Source organism: Lepisosteus oculatus, chromosome 12 (assembly GCF_040954835.1).
Source record: "Lepisosteus oculatus isolate fLepOcu1 chromosome 12, fLepOcu1.hap2, whole genome shotgun sequence".
Classification (NCBI taxonomy): domain Eukaryota; kingdom Metazoa; phylum Chordata; class Actinopteri; order Semionotiformes; family Lepisosteidae; genus Lepisosteus; species Lepisosteus oculatus.
In genome coordinates, this window is record NC_090707.1 from 5472948 (window position 1) to 5492110 (window position 19163).

Sequence of the window (19163 nt, forward strand, 5' to 3'; positions counted from 1 at the left end):
TTATTAAATACAGTACAAATTCATTCTTACCTTTGTAAAGTATTCTTCCCTGAATGAATTCCCATTGTATTTTCAATAATAAGAATTCTCCATTTCCCAAATGGATATAAATGATGGAGTCATTTGTAGTTCTATGCCTTTAGTGAGCAGGAAGACAGAGTCCTTGTTGGACCGATCTGTGGTTGTCGCTGAGAGTATGAGGCTCTTTTGCCATTTCTGTCAGGATAACCAATAAGCTGGTGGAGCACTTTAGAACAGCACCCCAAAATGCTACTACAAACTAGGCTACAAACAGATCAATCATAAGAGAGTCAAATAAGAGAGTCCAAATAATTTAAAACAATTAGCCTTCCAGCTACGAAACAGCTGTATCAGTAAGAACAGCACTGAATTGCTCAAAATAGTATAAATTATAAATAGACGAGACAGTTGCCTGTCATATCCTGCGTTTGCCACTAATTGTTTGCTTGCATGTAAGTGTAATTAATAAACCTGCCACACAGATGTAACCTCTAAAGAGTTCTCAATCTTTAATTGATTTGTGGTCATGGAATGCTGGTGATCACAGCACATTTGTAAAATGGAAGACCCTGAGGCTATTCGCTTAATGCATTTCAGTTTTGTGTTTAAAGATATTACAGTTGATTAATCTATCAATCTTCGGTTCAGACTGTCATGAGATGCAAATGGAAGCATCCCTGGGACGTATGAAACAAATTCCGCCGTTGTAATGATTACTGGGGGAGAGTATTATATATGCAAATTGCTCCCAGAATTCCTAATGCATATTTAATTAGAAGAAATATCACTTGCCCAGTTAAAGGGCCTGGTGGATCTGTGCTGGATCTAAAATGTTACCCTGGGAATGTGACTTTCTTTACCGACACTGCATATTCGTGATTGATGGAGGCAGTGATGAAGAAATCTTCAGCGATTTTATCAATATAAATGTGGGAGAGAGTTAGAGGGCCTCATAGCCAGTGATTATTTAAATGATGATTTCAGAGAGAATAATGCCTGGACATTAATCAACTTCAGTGGATTAATAGACACAGGGATTTACTTTCAGTAGCTGCCAACTGCATAAGGGAATTTGTGTAGCATCATCAGCTTTAGCATGTCTGAATCATACAGGTACTGTAACATACTATACATGTTACTCTTGGGAAGTTAACTTTCTCTTATTATAGCAGATATGGATAATAAGGTGTTACACACAATTTCAAAGCACTCCCTGTCTTCAATATTCAGGTTTGATCTTATTGCCATACACAAAGGTCATCTCCACTGATTGTAGATTTTAGAATGTTCACAGCAGAATATTGCTTCTTAATGAATTGCTAACACATTTACTTCTGTTTTGTGTGGACCTACAGGATCTGTAGGACTGCATGATTGAATTAATCAGATACACGATATTTGTCCATATTTCACGCAAAATGTCATCTAAAATGTAATGCATTTGTACTGCATATGGCAATTTTCAATGCATTAAGTAGTGCTATGTATAGTTACACACATCCATCACTGCTGAAGAGAGATATTACACTGTGCAAGTCGTGATCAAACTTGGCAATTAACTCAGCAGAGTCTGGAATAGAAACATTTTCAGAGGTGCATAATGACCTTTAACAACTGAAATGCTTATGAAATGGCCAACATTGCAAATACTTTAGGTTTCTGTCTGAATTACAGGGAGTATTTGTTTGAAACACTTTGGTTTCAAAAGGGGACCTACAGGTAGGTGCCAAAGCTTATGAATATAGCAGTATCATAAGGACTGTAGCCTTAATGACTTCTTAGCTGCAAGCTTCAAACATTGGCCTAACTAATTCAAAACTCAAAAGGTAACTGTTGTTTTATTTCACTTTTTGTCTTATCAAGACCTCATTCATAAAACAGTTAAGGTTAAAAAGCGGAAACTATTATTGAAACATTTAACTGGATTAGTGGTATAATTATATATCACAAGAACAACTCTTTGTACTTTTGTGCTACACTTAAGTCATTATTGGCATTACACATTAAACACAATTGCCTTTGCTAGATAAAGCATGACCTTCTGGATGAAATCTGTGTGAAATTGGTAAACCACAGCTGCAGTTTCCGTGAATACGACACTGCCTCTTTGCCACTTCTGTTCTGTAAAGTGCTCTAATGTTATACTGATTGATAACAACATGTATACAGATGTTTAGTTTACAAACTAACCGGATGGGTGCAGGTACTGTAGTAGCATAAGAATTTGCAAAAGGTTACAAAAGGACCTACAGGATCTGTAGGAGGAGGCCCTTTATCCCCATCTACAGTAGCTTGTCTGGTTGCTGGTAGCTACAGTAATTGATTTGAGGATCTTATCCAGCTGTTTCTTGAAGCTGAAGAAAGTCAGGGTATCATCTTCAACAAGCATAGCTTTTTCCCTTCAGCCTGTTTGTAAGACACTGTGTCCTGTTCTTGGTTTTAAATGCACTTCAGTGTAGTTTCCATTGTTTCATGTGCAAACCACTTGTTTGTGTTTCTGAAGAAGTCCTTTGCAGAATACTTTAATGTTTAAAGCTATCCTTGTACTCTTCTAGAAATTATTCTAAATAATAGTTAGCTGTTTATCTAGTTTGGATCATTCTTCTAATTGAAAAAAACTCCTAGTGCTCCACCGAAGACTTTGTTAATGGTTTACAAATGAATTATAAGTACAGTGATTCTCAGCCCAGCTCTTGGGGGACAACATAGTCTTTACATTATTCTACCACCCAAGAGCTTAACAGCAGGCAAATTGATTTGAGATTTTTTTTGTATTTTAAAATATTTGAACAGCCCTCATTCAGTTGCGATAGCTGAAATGTGCCCATTTGGATTTAACTAGAAGGGTAAAATTCTCACTACGGGAGCGTTTGGTACACTGTCGGTACCTTCTTTAAGCTAATTGTTTCCTAGTTTATAAGCTTAGTCTATGTTTTTTGCTACATGCATACATGTATAATACTCTTCACATTTACAGTGCATTAAACATGTCATCAGCTATTTGACCAGCTAATCTTTGTTTACATTTTGTAACATTTCTTTATAGCCTCTGCTATCCTTTTGCTTTGGTGTTGTCTGTCAGCTTGTTTACTTACTACACCATTATATACAACAGTGAAATAAAAAAAATCCTAATACAGACCCTTGTTGTACTCCACTAATTATGTCTCTACATAATTGTTGGACATTCTTTTTGTTAGGTTTTCCTGAAAAATACCACAAGCATATGTACTCACTGGCAATGGCTGTGCTTCTGTCATTGAAATAACATTGGGGGAAAAACAGACACACACATGCTGTACAGATATCTAGAATGGCAAATACAACACCATGTTTCTGTGTTTAAGGTGTTAAGATAACATCATCACCAGAGAAAACACAGTTACCCAGGGAGGTCCCAGTGTTATCAAACAGATGTGGTCTGGCCCTCAGTTTTTAAGTCATCTTCTCAAGGAGCATATAGGCATTTAATTGATTTATCCATTGAGTTACAGTAGGTAAATCTTCCAGATTCCATTTAAATGTCATCCTAATTTTAGCATTCATGCCTTATCTGTTCTCTGCATTCTATTAACCAATTCTCAGCCCAAAGACATGCATCATCTTGAATGCCCACTGCCTACTTTTGTGAGAAACGTAGTGAAAAACCTTCTGAAAATCTAAATATACCTTGCAAAAAAAAATTATCTTTCTATCCATTTTGACGGCTGTTTGTTCAAATAACTGAAACAAATGAAACAAGACATGCCTGTTCTAAATCCATGCTCACTATCCCCTAAAATCACATTGCCATGAATGTGATCCTGTACTTTAACTCAATATTGTAGCATAACCTTATATGTAATAGAAATAAGATGTATTGGTCTATAATTACATGGTTCAGTTTTCTTGCTCTTTTTATGGATAGGTACAGTATTAATAATTTTCAAGTCAGTGCTTGTTTTCCCTATCTTGAGTGGCTATTGAAACAGTTTTGTTTGACCTACAATATGAATAAATCTTCAGTACAGTTGAGAAAATTCTGTCAGACCATGCAGCCAAATGCAATAAGAAAAAAAGGTTACAGAAATGAAGCAGAGTCCTACAAAACCTATGTTAGGGTTATAAAATATTTTAAATCAAAATGACTTGAGCGATTTTTGACTGAAGAGCGCCTGCATTTTCTACCACATTACAGAATGATCGATTTGTTGAATGGCAGAAAAGTGGTAGCAGTTTAAAATGAAAATAAACTGATAGTGCCTGTGATCTTAAGTAGTGAAGATGGTTGAAACAGAAAAAAAATTGAAGTACTGCAAAACCTAAAGACCTAAAGGATTGAAATGATCTTTGAGGCTAAGATTGACGTGAAGTGTTTGCATTCTATTGTATCTGGCTGTACAGATTTACCTTGCAGGCAACTGTGAGCTTTAAATTGCTCGGCATTGTGGTTAATAGCTGCCAAAGTGTTGTTTACCATTAATGGAATGCATATGAAATAAATGTAGGTTTCGTTGCTCTTTTTATCATGGCGGCAGTATAATTTTGTGTGTGCTTTAAGATTATATCATTTTTTTCCATCTACATGAATGAACATAATCATTAATTACAAAGGTATTTACAGGGGGGGTTACAAATACAATTTTGTTTTCTTAAGAATCAAATCAGTGCTTGTTATGGAGTAGGGATGCTTTCCTTCTTCGTGCTCTGGAGTTACGGAGGAATGGATGTAAATTTTAAATGCCAGGGTCACTGCTGATAGCCTCCTGTGTAGAGTGGAGGTCAAACAATACAAGTAACAAGCAGGGATTCAGGGATGCTTCACTGCTTACTGTACTGTACCTCTGATGGTGTGATACAGTATCAAAGTTATTATCTTCTGCTGTTGCACAGGATAAGCTTTCTGAAGAAGTGAAAAGGCATAAGCAGACCACGGAGGACATGCGCCTGGCCGCTGAGGAAGATTCTCAGAGCGAAGGCAGCAGTGCAGAAGAGGAGAGAGATAAGACAAAGCAGCTCCTGGAACGCCTGCGAGCCCTGGAGGTACCTGCTGTAACAAGGGCTGACCTTTCTACCTGCCGCCCAGCTCATCCGCACAACTGCATTGCTACAGAGCGGCTTATTTAAACCATGGCAGTGCATCACGTTACAATACACTCTTCTCAACCGAGGAGCGAAGGCAATCTTAAAGGGCCTCAAGCTTGTGCTACAGAAAATTCAGTGAAGTCTCAGTCGTTTGTTTGTGAGCTTGCAACAGTTTTAATTATTTTTATGGTAGCATTATATTAAAAGCAATTATGGGGGGATAATAGCCAGCCTTAGGCTTGGGACTTAATACTCTTTAGCTCTCCAATATCATTTAATTCTGCATCTAAAGCTGTTATGAAATTCAGAGTAATTGTACCTATGAAGGAACAAGTAATACTGTAGGTTAATTTCATGCTGAAAAGAGAAGAGCCTTCTTCAGGTGTGTATCCACCTGAACTAATTGTACCTACGGTGTCCACCAGTCAAATACCAGTTAATCAGCAAAGGTTCTCAAAGTTCAAAGGTTTTTCCCTTTTAAAAACATATTAACGCCCTTTGTTTTTATTGGCCCAAGCAGCAGTTGTTTAGTTAAATCCTCTTGTGTCGTCGAGAAAGCCTTTCGGTTAGGTAGAGTCAGGTACAGGACAGTGACTTAGAGGACCAACCCATCAGCATCATGCCTGCCCAACAGCTTGCAGAAAACCCATCCAGCAGCCTGCCAATAATTCTAGAATTAATCTGCATAAATAGCCCTAGACAGTGGAGTGCAGGCAGACATTAACTAAAACACTGACATTAATTGCACACAAGGACAATTAAAGCAAAGTGCTGTTAATTGCATGTTGCTTTAATACTATGCTCCCATTCTAGTGAATTATCTTACAGAGTATAAATTACAGTACAGCTCTGTAGCCTGCAGTTGGTGAAGCACATTATTCAAAAGTTAGATATCTTAATATAGTATCAGTTTTACTTTATGCCATTGTATCATTGATTAATGTTCTCTTTGTATCAGCACATTAAAAATGCAATTTCAATAATAAATCACAACCTACCTTTATATTATGTATGGTAGGTACTGTATGCAATAGCCTACATGAGTTGCTGAAGGATACAGAATAATTTATTTGGAAAAATGTTTCTGATACAAAATAGAATTTGCATGATGCATGATAAATGGGATAAATGGGTGTTTTTCCTTTAGTTAGAAATATTTAAGTGCAAAAAGAAATGCTAAAATGCCATTTTTCAGGATGCATTAATGGATATAATTTAATAAAGGAATACTGTAGTTATCACTAAGAGAAGATCTTAGGATCATAAGTAGTTTTCAGAATGAAAAAAGCATACATGTACTATATGTGAGACAGTGTCAGAATGAAAAATATACCCAGTTATAGTCCATGCACGCACAGACCTGATCAGCCTCTGGGCTGTCCTGCCACTGTGGCACTTGTGTACCTCCAGTTTGTACCATAGCTTACTAAGGTTGGACTGTTGAACTCAGTTCTGGAGAAAAGGCTGGCCTTGCATTGTCCTGCACTAAAATCAACACTGCCTGCTTGGCTTGCAGAAGCAAAAAAAAAGTAAGGTTGCAAATCTGCAACAAAGATGTCCTTCTAATAAAAGAGATTCCCCTCATATCATCACTTCTCCATTGCCCCACTTGGTAACTTGGAACAACACAACAATGTCTTATGCATCTGTACCCCAGCAATGTTTTTTTTAACAAACCAGCCACAGCTGGCTATGTACAATATGTACTCTGTAAGAGTTAGTGTGGGGAAAATATTTTATTTTCATTGCGCAATAATTGGATGGAGTATCTGTTCAAATATAGAAATGTACTTTATGCTGTTTTTTTATTTATCGTACTATAATAATACAGGTAGAATGGTTTCAGTGATGAAAATGAGAAATCCGAAAATTTTGAAGAGATCCTCTAGCCCATTAAGCCTCTTTGGTTGCCAGTAGTTAGTTGACCCAATAATCTCATCCACATGTGTCTGAAAGAAGCCAGGCTGCTATCAGCTCCTACAACCCTTTGTGTGAAGAGGTGCTTCCTGTGTTCAATAGCCTGGATCCATCAGTCCTATCCAGTCCATACCTTCATGTACAATGAATTGTCTTCTCTGCATGAGAAAGAAAGGGAAACATTTTCTAACTATCCTTGTGTCCAACAGTAATCATTAATATCTGACACAAAAATTGTTCAAATCCTGAGATAAAATGTACGAAATTGTAAACACAAATGAAGATGAACATAACAACACCAGAAATTCTGTAAATGAGAAGAGCTGTTCAGCCCATCTAGCCTGCTGGGTAGTTAGCTGCAAATTGATCAGAGGATTTCATCCAGCTGTTTCTTGAAAAAAGCCGCTGGGTATCTGCTTCACTGATACCCCTCCAAAATGTTGAGCGTTTATTTAGTACTCTGTACATCCTGTAGATATCACATCAAAGATGCTGTATTTTTAGTAAACTCCATACAGTGTTTCAGAGCAGATAGACAATACTGAATTTGTAATGCTTTGTATGTGCTTGAACATGGGGATATAATTTCCTTCCAGGCTTGCCAGCATCCAGTTCCAGCATTTAAATGTCATGTTTTAATCAGGTTCCAGACACACGCAATATGGACCGGAGAAGGATTTGGCTCCCACCCTAATACTATAGTAGACTCTTGGCCCTCTCCATAAAGCTATTATTAATAGTGGCCCAGTTGGCAGCTCTTCCCCAGGAAAGAGCTGTGTTCAGTAATCATGAGAAGACAGCTGGCACCTCTCCCTAGCTAAAGGTGGTTTCCCTCTGATCAGAGCAGAGCCAGAGAGGAAACACTCCCTGAAGTGAAGCCAGTTTCTGCACTTTTGCTGACATGCATCTGCCCTGTGCAGTGATAAAAGTCCTTCTTGCCTGTGTATAATCTCCTTTGCTAGCATGAAAGTAAAGTAAAGACATAACTACAAAAACAGCTCTTAAGTAAGAGTCATTTCATATCAAAGGATAGCTAATTACTGTATTCACTGCTGATGTTAAGATCAATCCAAACAGTGTCCCTTTCAAGTTTCTAACAGCTCTACTGTTCTGGCCTTCTTGTGAAAGAGGCATTACTGAGGAACTTTAATGAAAATGTCATACATTCCACACAAGGTGGTACGTAGAATGCCTTTACAGAACTTTACAGTTGTCAAAAGAGGTATTCTTAAACCGGACTGCAATGCAAGATGATATCTGAGGCTTTAAAGAGTAATATTTAGAAATTTCTGTGTACCAGCCAAATTATTATACCTTTTAAATTTTATATTCTTGCCAATTTGGGGGATATTTCATTTGCATTATTATGTAATGATACTGGGTGGCGTGGTGGCACAGTGGTGAGGATGGCTGTCTCTCAGACCTAGGGACTGGGTTGCTATCGGTGTGGTGTTTGTACTGTACGTTCTCCCATGTTCGCGTGCATTTCCCTCTGGAGGCTCCAGTTACCTCTGGCCCCGGTGCGACTGTGTGTCTGCGTTTGCGTCTGTGTGTGCCCTGCAGTGTACTGAACTTGGACTTGAACTTGAACTTGAACTTTATTGCCATATGTAACTGGTACTGGTACAATGGAATTCTTACTTACAGAAAGTCTCTCGATTGAAATCATAAAGAGGTAGATGGTGATGGTGTAGGTGTGGTCCGAGGGGGATGGCTAAATGTGTTCGCCAGTCCCACTGCTTGTGGATAGAAGCTGTTTCGGGGTGTATCCTGCCAGGATAGGCTCTGGATCCCCCACGACCCTGAACTGGATGAAGCTGTTATAAGAGGGATGGGTATAGTGATGTTATTGTTCATATTAAAAATGTTTAAATTCTGTTTTGTGTCCTATGCTAGAACAGGAAGTTGCAGTGCACTCTCCAGTCTGCTAGATGGATGAGAAAACTCGGTCAGATATGATTTTTCCAGATTGATCACAGCTGCAGCTGCCAGCCCCATCAAATCAGCCTACAATACCTGAAAGATATTAGAAAAGGCTAAAATTGCAGGCAGCTGGCAACATTTAGATATACCCTCCCAATATTGTCGTATTCTCTTGTAAGATGAATTTCTCTTTCAAAAGAAAAGATGTGAACAGCATGTACTGAAAAGGTTTGGCTGAAAGACTAGCAAAAGCCACCTTCTTTGTTGAAGGGAGTTAAATCCTCCATTCCTACAAGTGTCTGCTGTTTTTCAACAAATTACAAGTGCGCTTGTCTCTAAGGATCTTCCTTTGACTTCTGAAGTTGTTTTTAAAACTTAGATAAAGCTGTAGGTGGTTGCATGCGGAAAAGAACATTAGGCTAAAGGTTGTATTCACTAAATTAGCTGTCCTACATAAATCTATAGATGTTTCTTTCTTGGCTGAAGAAAGCAAAAGTGTTTAGTATTTAACTATGATGTAACATATTAAGGGATGCCAATTCAGTTACTAAAAAAATACTTGTACAATTCTTTGATTTCTTTGTTACTAACACATAATTTCTTATCATGTTAATTAATTAATATTGATTGATTATTGCCTTGTAGTTATTCAAATACATGACATTTACAGCAGATATGCCGAAAATGCATTGTGATGTGAACTGGATGTCTTAGATTTTTTCCTCCTTTTTACATATTTTTATACGAATAAACCAAGCCCTTTGTGTATTCTCGTTAGAAATGGTTTTAAAGGTGTATCAATAAACAGAAGACCCAAGGGAGTGCAGATTTTTCCTTTTCTCTTATTTACATTAGGGACAGTGCGCTAGATTATTGAAGAACTATATTATTAAAGATGCGGTCTGGAAGCTTGAATGACTTAGTGTGTTTACGATTCTCATTCCCTCTGCTTATGAGCATCAACAGAGTGTAAAGGTGGATTTATAGAGCGAAGCTGAAGTCACTCACATTTGAATTCACTGTTTTCTCAATCTAATTATGGAGAAGTCATTGTACTAAAGGGTGCAGGGTCTGGCCATGCATAACTTCATTTAGAAAGAAATCGAAACGGTGCACGACAACACAGCAGCCAGCTGATATTTAGCGAAACACTGTTGTAAATAGAGGCACAGTGACACATGACCCCCCCCCACACACACTCCCCCATAAAACCCACTTCTTTGCTGTTTTCCTTTAGCTTGAAAAGCAGCGACAGGGCAAAGATTCCCAGTGAATGGCCCAATTCATGTGTGGAAAATCACATTTCTTGCGGGTGACTGGCACTCAATTGAAACTTTCATTAACTCTCCCACAAAAGCAGTCGTTTCCGCAATGGAGCCCCAGCTCGACGAACTTCCCTCATCCCTAGAAATAGCCGATGGTTTGATTGCTCCCTTTTAACAAGGGTTGATTTACAGAAACAAACCTTTTTTTGTGCGTTCGAAAGGAATTTGCAAACAAACAGAGTCTGAGTCTTGAACTTTGGGCCTCAGGCGAGGGAAAGTTGGAGTGTCAAACGGCTTCTTCAGACACCAGGAGATTGGAAGGAGCAACCCCTCCCTCCCGCTGAATCTTCTCGGGTTCCTTGCAGTGTGACCAAATCTTCAATAGCCCGGCATTTTTATTACTATCCCCTCAGAATATTGTCATTTTTGTTTGCTTGTTGAACTTCACTAGAAAATTCTCTGAGAAATTGTAGGAGTTGTCACGGCAACAGACTCCCTGGTGCTTTAGACAGTGAAATGTTGGGCTGTTTTGTAATGCTCAGTAGTTGTTCAGTTATTTATAAGACATTTCTCTATTCCTTATTGGTTTATTGTATTCGTGAGAGCCCCCTCCCCCATTCATTTTATGAATTTCTGGACTACAATAACGTTACTAATTTGAATGAATATGTGGAGGTTTGCCTTTATTGATTAACTCTTTATTGGGTTTTATTCTGCTCCAAGCAATAAGAGTCATTCCTCTTGATGGTTGATGCAGCTGTATCAAAAGTTTAAAACTAAACAGATAAGTTCTTCATTAAGGACAACATCAGCCACTAGGTGAAAGTCTGAGCTGCAAGTGATCTTGGAGTAATCGCTAAATGGGACCCTGCATTCCCATACTTGAAGAATAAGACATGCATAAATGTGAAAAAGGAGATCAGAAAGTAGAGCTAAAATAAAAGTCCTGAGACGTTGTCTTGTGAACTGTTGTATTACTTTGAACCAACATGGGGACACGTTAATTATACTGAAACCGGGAAGCGTTTACGCATGTACAGTATGCTCCTATTCATGAGGTAGTTATCGAAGTTGAAAAGTTTAAATGTTTCAAAAAACAGAAGCAAGAGAACAGAAAAATGCTTTAATGTTTTAATGTCCCCCCCAAAATAAAAACGTCCCCACCATCAGTGGTCCTCCTCTTTTGAGTTTGCTGCCAAACTCCAAATGGCCTCTAAAATTAAATCACAAATATTTAATATAGATAATTAGCATGACACAAATAAAGTGGGAATAATTAAAAACAAACCTGAAGATTCTGATCACAGAATCTCAAATGTTGCCTAAGCTTTCAGGGTCTGAGAAAAACGTTTACTGGGGGTGATGTTAATTCAGGGAAAAAAAAAGTTCCCTAGTATTATCCCCGGGGGGCGGTGCGGTGCCTCTGTGGCTCAGGATCTACACCTGTACCTGGAAGGTTGCCGGTTCGTACCCTCGGCTGGCAGAGGAATCCCACTCTGTTGGGCCCCTCAGCAAGCCCCTTAACCCCTGACTCCAAGCTTCTCTCCCTGTCTATGTGTCTGTCTCATGGAGAGCAAGTTGGGGTGTGCGAAAAGACAAATTCCTAATAAAATAAATTGTTTTTGGCCAATAAAGTGATCTTATTTCAATTAGCTACTGTACAAAGAGAAAGACAACTTTGAGTATGCACATTAAAGGCACAAAAAATGCCTTTTTTTTTGTTAATGAAGTCTTACTTTTAGTCCCCTCAGTATTTTTAGCTATGACAAACTATGCTGTCAATTAGTGTACTTCAGAAAGTCATACAAGATAACTTTGTCATCACTTTACTGGAGAGAAATGCCATTGTCGTCTGTAGTTTTCACGTTTTCAAACATATTGTGCAGTTGTAATTATGTTATACTCAGAATTACAAACCCTTGCTCTCAAGGAAGGATTAGAAAATCAAAAATCAGCTCTTGTTTTTGAACTAGTGTGAAGCAGACTACATTTGCTGCATTTAAATGAAAATGAGAATATTCATGAATATTGTTGTTATTATAAGCTACATTCACTAATTTTCAAAAACAGATACATAAAGAGGCAGATTCTTCATTTGCAAAAAATAATAGGCTCCTTTGTTTTGAAAAATCGATGTTAGAATAATCAGAAAATATTTTTGGCATATCTTGTTAAATCGAGATGAAGCATGCAATAAAATAGAAGTGGCAGCATGATATAAACACTCATAATATTATTTGACATTATCATTAATGATTGGGCATATTACTGTTGTAACAGTCATGAAAAGAATCCTTAAAGCAATCATAATTAGCTCAGATAATCCCCAATTAGCATCTTATCATAAACAATGCAATTGGTAATTCTGAAGCAGTGATGATTTTGTGACTCATATTTTGAGATTTATTTTGCTGTTCAAATAATATTTTTTTTATCTAAAGTTTATTTTATTTACCTATACCATTTCCTGCTATGGCTCGAGTTTTTATTCATTAGTGGTAATGTACTTGAGAACCACTGTACATACAGGGAAGATTTATATACTTTACACTCCAGTACATATATATAAATGTCTATTTCCATTTCTCAGCTCAATAAAGGAAATCAGTAGGAACAGACATTCAGTCTGCCCAAATTTCACCTCAACTTTAACTTTAAAAAACTTGTCAGAAATAATGTATGGTATTTATTTGCATATTTGTAGTTTAATTCTGTCATGCCATTACATTGCAATGTTATATAAATAGTTCACACTCAGTACCATCATGTAAAGTATAGGAATTATGTCAAAACCTTTGGAGGTATTGTATGGCATACTGTATGTGTTTTTGAAGAGTCCTTGACTCAGTGTGCCGTGCCTTTTTTTTCAAAGCACAAGATGACTCCTAAATCTCAACCTAAGTCCCGATGTGTCTTTACGTCTGAAGCCTGTGACACGTTTTTCACAACTAACTAGAGCAGGAATAGAAGCAATTAGCCAGTCTTTCTCTATGACACCAAAGAGTATACCTGGGCCTCATTAAAGTATGTCCGTATTGAAAAAATAGTTAAAGTGCCATGAGGGACTGAAAGAGTTCATAGGAATATGTCTCCTCAAAGATAATTAAGTTCACTGCTATAACATGTATTTGCATACGCAGTACCCCATAATTTGTTATACTGTAAAAGTAAAAATATTTGTCCTTCACATATCATTAGAATATATTTTTAGTGTACTGTATGTATCTATTGTTTTACTGAAATATCTCCTGGCAGGGATGGTGATGATTAGAGAGATGTACCATTTTGTGTTCGCCATACCAGCCCGAGGTTGTAAATTAAACAAAGAAGCTTCAGTGCGATCCTTGCATCTTCACCATCATTTTAAACTTTTAAGTTCCAGCTTCCTTTGAAGAGATTAATTTTCTGCCATTCCAATATTCCCCCAAAGAGAAAAACCATCTTCTTTTAGTGTTTTACTTTAAGCATTGATTCTAGCAGCATGTACATAACATAGCATGTACACGGCTGTATACCACAAGCTTGACCTTGCCATTAGAAAATGTCTGTGACTCACATCCAGACATTTCCTGAAAGACACTATAATACTGGCATAGAAAATATGGCTGGGCAAGTGTTTAGTGTAAAAAGTGCCTCTTGTTCCACGTTTTCTGTACATTTGCACTTAATTTTCATTTGTGAACCATCGCTGGTTCATGTTTCAGTGCCTTCACTGATGCTGAAGAAGCTCGTGACATTGGTTTTGTCTTTGCCTTTCAGGATTTTGACTATTTCGGTCAAGTACCCTTGCAGTTTCCTCAGTTCAAGACGTAGAAGAATCAGTTATTTAAATCTGTCAGTGTAGCAGCTTTTTTTAAGCCTCGAAATGTATCTGTTCAGTCCTCTCTGCACTGATTCCAGAGCAAGAATATATATTTTCTTCTTATTATATATATTATATTATTAAATGAGTTCATTCTAGTACATTGTATAATTTTAACATACAGTAAATTACAAAGTTTTAACACTATATCTTAATGTTCAGTTTGCCCTTACCATTGCTATCCTACATACTCTAAAACAGGGGTCAAATCTCCTAATAGGTTTGGGCGGCCTGGTTTGATTAAAATGTGCTTCAAGTAGGCCATACATTCAGTAACATGTATTATCAAAATACTAGCTACATAGTATACATACACATATCATCTGTGACAGACACAGACAAATATAATCTAATGATATGTGAAGGACATTTTGTTTCTTATAACATTGCACCTCCTATAACAATGCAATAAACTACTCTATAGCATATTTACCTGATGCCATTAAGAGAAATGTACACTTTACCCTTTGGGTATGGGGATGGCTTTGGTGTTATTAATTGGAATTATTTGAAACATCATTGTGATTATCGTGTACTGTGTAAATCTTTCTAAGTAAATCCCATCCCATGGCTCTGAGTCCTTTCACACATACGAATAAGGGGGTTAAATCCCTGCTTTAGAAGACTAAAAGGATTTGTTAACATAAACACCTAAAAACATCGTTTTTATGTGTCCCACTTTCTGTTTTTAACAAAGTGTTCTGTGTTCAAGCTGAATATCTTTAAACTGTTGCCATCCATCAGCTATTGACTGTACTGTATATCTTCCTTGTCCCATTTTATGTCTCTTAAGCTCTGCCGTGTTCTTTCATAGTCTGCTTTCTTGAAACAGTAAACCTTTTTTTAAGATCTAACAGTGCCATATTAGTTAAATCACCTCTGTGTTCCTCACTCTATTGTGATTGTTAAAAAATAATAACAAAAATAATGTTATCCTGTCAATACATTAATTTACCTAAAGCAGTTGTTCGGATAAGCTCAGTAAGGAAGCATGACTGTCCAAGTCTAGCATTTCATCTCCTGACATCCCTGATAGGTCTCAGTCTATGTGAGGGAAGTTGGCATCTCCTATAATAACCACTTTTTCCTTACACATACACCCCCTGATTTCATTATGTTAAGATATTGGTCTGAATTTGGTGGTCTGTGTCTTAAGGCTTTGGCTTGGTTTTTTTGATTCATGTAACAGAGTAATAATGGGATATGTTCTGATTTGATGCCTCAGTCAAAACATTCTAGCCAAAATGGTGGGAAGTGTGTGAATTATGTTTAATTTCTACTACACATTCTATCCATAGATATTCTTTCATTTGTAATTCAAAGTACTCATTTCATGCGAACTTGCGGATGTTCAGTTTCAGGCGATGAAAATGTTCGGATTGTAAGTGTGAGATTCCTGGTTGCAATCAGAAGGCCTGGCAGTTCGCAACAAAGGCTGAAGGGAAAATGACTGAGCCAGTTTCAAGAACTTTGACAGAATTTAATATGCCCTGCAGGCTTTGACAAATTAGAAAGTGTGTAAATCAATAGGGTTATACTCTAAGAGGCAACACAGTATTGTACCAGGAACAAGAAAATATTCACATCTGTCCGTCTTCTATAAAGCTGCCTTTTCCTTAAAGTTCAACATCATAACTTGAATCTCCTTGACCTTTAATCGTGATACTTTCAAAAGATTCTTGTTTGCTGGTTGGGCTTTAGTTTGACACATGGCCTTTTAAACGCCAATTTTCATGTTTCTCGTGGCTGCAGCAGAATGCCTGTTCTAACCCCTATACCTTACACTTTACTATGACTACAGCAGACAGGTCTGCGTGGGAATACGCTCTGGCTGTCAAAGCGTCTCTTGTGGTTTGCATATAAAAACAGCTCCTTATATTTTATTGTCTTTTTAACTCCATTTTGCTTGGCTCAGATGCCCCTGTATAGGCATTAAGCAAAACCTACTGTATATGTTAGGCCGTAGGCTTCTGTATTTCCACACTGTTTTGGCCTATGGTCAAAATGTAGCAGGTATTCATTTAACCACTACTTTGTGAAAATAACAAGACCTTAGACACTGATTTGTTTTGCTTCAGGGTACATCAGAAAAACCTGGTATACCAGCGGCATAACCAGAGGCCAGATGAATGGGAAACAGGGCATCAGACTTCTGCACGGAACTTTACTAGTACACAATAGAAGAACAGACACACAGAGAGCACTGCTGAATGATTTGAGAAAAATATTTTTACAGCGCTTTCTGTAATGTATAACAATTCTGAATATTCAGTAAATGTTAATAAATGTCTAAAATGTAACAAGAACAGGCAATCACCCATCCTCTTATGGATGTTACTTGTTTGGTTTTAGTGAGCATTAGTAAAGCAGATACCAATAAATCTGCAAATGATTAAATGATATGTAAATATTGGATTAAAAGCCCAATATGCTTAGCAGAAATGCTAAGGATTTCATATGTTTTACATGAAGAATTTCCATCCTATACTCTGTTCTATTGTTGGTTTGTGAATTGGATTATTTTCAGTCAGGCTCCATCCGGGCCGGATCTTCTGAACCCTCCCGGGTTGCTACAGGTGTCGTTAACAAAAGTGTTCCTTTTCCAAATGCAATCTGTAACATCATCTGTTTCAATCAGCTCGCACACAACTGCCTTGCCTTGTGGAATCGCCATCTCTGATTGATTTTGTCTCTGGACACAGTTCTGCAAATAGCAAGTATTAAGTAAATCCAAAGCCACAACTGAAAGCTCCTTTGTAATACAACCATCAGCAACTCAAGCACTTAAAATGCTAAGCACCCCATTACCTCTGTTAAAAATCAGACCTTTCTTTTTTTACCTGTGGTTAACCATAATTTGGCATTAATCTTCCAACAGATTGTTTTTAAAGTTCGTCAACAACTACCAAGGGGCTATGTACTGTAAGAAACAGATGCTTTTGAAACTATAGTATTAGATTAAGATGGTTTTCTGTCCATATAACTGAGTTAAAACATGCATTCTTTTCCTTGAATTGTGAATTATTGCGTTTAAAGTAACAAAAATCATTAAAAACTATCCCAATACTTGTGTGGTTCCCTATTTCTGAAGAACTAATATTAATCATCTTTGGCATCATTAGAAAAAATGGCATTGTCTTTTTCATTCACTTGAGTCTTTTTGTTGTGTTATTAACCACAGGCAGAAAACTCGGCCCTGGCTTTGGAAAATGAAAACCAGAGAGAACAGTATGAACGCTGTCTGGACGAGGTAAGTTCAACCCTTAAAAACAGTTATTTAACACTCTCAGTGAGTAGCACTGAGTTCTCTCTTCCTTTCCAGCTGGCTAAACAGAAAGGAAGACTCTTTATGGGCCTTTTACCTCAATAGAAGGTGCTGGACAACCTGAAGTGTAGCTTGAAGGGAAGAAGGAAAAGGGCTACCAGTTAGCAGGTAGCTGTACTAGCTAGCTTGAGAATGGAGAAAGGAAGAGCTGCTGTAGCAGAAGAATAGCCTGACACAGAAGACAGCTACCACTTGTTGAGCTTAGCTGGATGTGAACTAATTTCGAGCTGAATTGCTGTTAAGAAAATGAATACCATAAGCTACATATGCGTTGGCATTTGTAAGTGGCAATGGTTGAGGGCCAAGACTAACCAGTTGGACTCCAGCCGAAAAGGGTGGTAGAACCCATTATTGTAGCTGTTTTGGCCCTGGCACTAGAGACAGTATGGGGGTGAATGAGAAAGACTGGATTCGATGCAGGCTGCGTCCATGCACTTGCACCCACAGGACAGTGTGGGTGTCAGTAACCAGGGGCTCCTGTGGTGGACAGCAAAAAGAAGGGGATCATCTGTAGGCTTAGATTGCAGGTGCGTTGGACGTTGGAACAGAAAAATGAAGAGAAGAGGGGAGGGAGGAGAATGGAGTGCGCAAGACTAGGAAGAGAGAGAGGGAAGGGGGGAAATACTGCCGTGGAGACAGTTGCCGCAGTTGATCGGAGCATCCAAGAGGCTTGCTACCGTCAGAAGACCTGAAAGAAAAATGCAGACCATGTGATGGGTACAGAGTCATTTGTTTTGAGTGGAGAATTGGGGCTGAAGAGGCTAGAGCGTCTCTGGTCCTGGATGAATGTAATGAAGTTAAGGTCCCAGCAACCCTGAAAGCAAGACATGTCTCTGTGACAAAACAAGATGCTGAGTGCTGAGGAGGATGTGTGCTGTATGAGAGGGATGTGCTACAGGAAAATATGCTAACCTGCCTCCTGAATTTCTGTAATAACTTATATTATAAACTCCATTAATCATTGTTTATACTATGTATTTTCCATGTTGCTTTCAAATTCAAAACATTTTTTATGAAATGTTGCTTATTGATGCGACACAGAATCCAATGGAAAGTTCCATGTGTCATGCCCCAGCAGAAATTTCCGTTTAAATGCAGAGCAATAGTGTAAATCAAAATGCACTCAGCTCTGAAGTAAATCTTGTGAAAGAGTAAGTGACAGAAATGTAGCTCTTTACAATGGTAGAAGACACAAGCAAAGAGGATAAGGTGAAGTGCTTCACTGAAAATTATGCTTTATTTAATAAACATTTTCACAAATGCAAATCCCTTAAGAAAACAAATAGCATCAATGAGTCAGTTCTTCTTGGACATTTTGTACTTTGATTTGCTCAGAGAAACAGAATGTCATACATTGTGTATGCCAATAGTGTCTTTCCATCTATTACATTCCACTGCAAGCTAAGGGGGTATAATGTAAAATTCTGAGAAAAAGTTTGAATTTGAAATGTGTTATTCTCAGTAAAGTAGGACCTGACAATCATTACATTATGTTTTCAAGGTTATACATTTCAAATCCCTTTCTACCCAAGTGCTTGGTATCTAGCGTGTATGCAGCACAGAACAGTGCTGTACTTCACTGCCCTGATGTAGAATATTTTATATACAGTAAGTGTCAGTCCCTTTGTGACCAACAGTACAATTTCTTCTGCAATTTTTTGTTTGTATGAGTAAATTCACTAATGATCGCAGTGTGATGAAAAATGTTTTTGCTTCAATTTAATCTGAAAATACTTCTCTTAAAGAGTTCTAAGGCAATGAATAAAATGAATGTTCATTCACGGTG

At 37.7% G+C, this 19163-nt stretch overlaps 1 protein-coding gene across 4 annotated transcripts in view; it reads left to right on the top strand.

Moving 5' to 3' along the window:
* LOC102692698 (nck-associated protein 5) overlaps nt 1-19163 on the top strand; it is a 150133-nt gene that overhangs the window by 60928 nt on the left and 70042 nt on the right. For all 4 annotated transcript variants that reach the window (XM_069196268.1, XM_015358337.2, XM_069196267.1 and 1 more), the window contains 2 exons: nt 4894-5043; nt 17234-17302. In XM_069196268.1, the coding sequence (XP_069052369.1) occupies nt 4894-5043; nt 17234-17302 (219 nt within the window). The remainder of the gene's footprint in view (nt 1-4893; nt 5044-17233; nt 17303-19163) is intronic.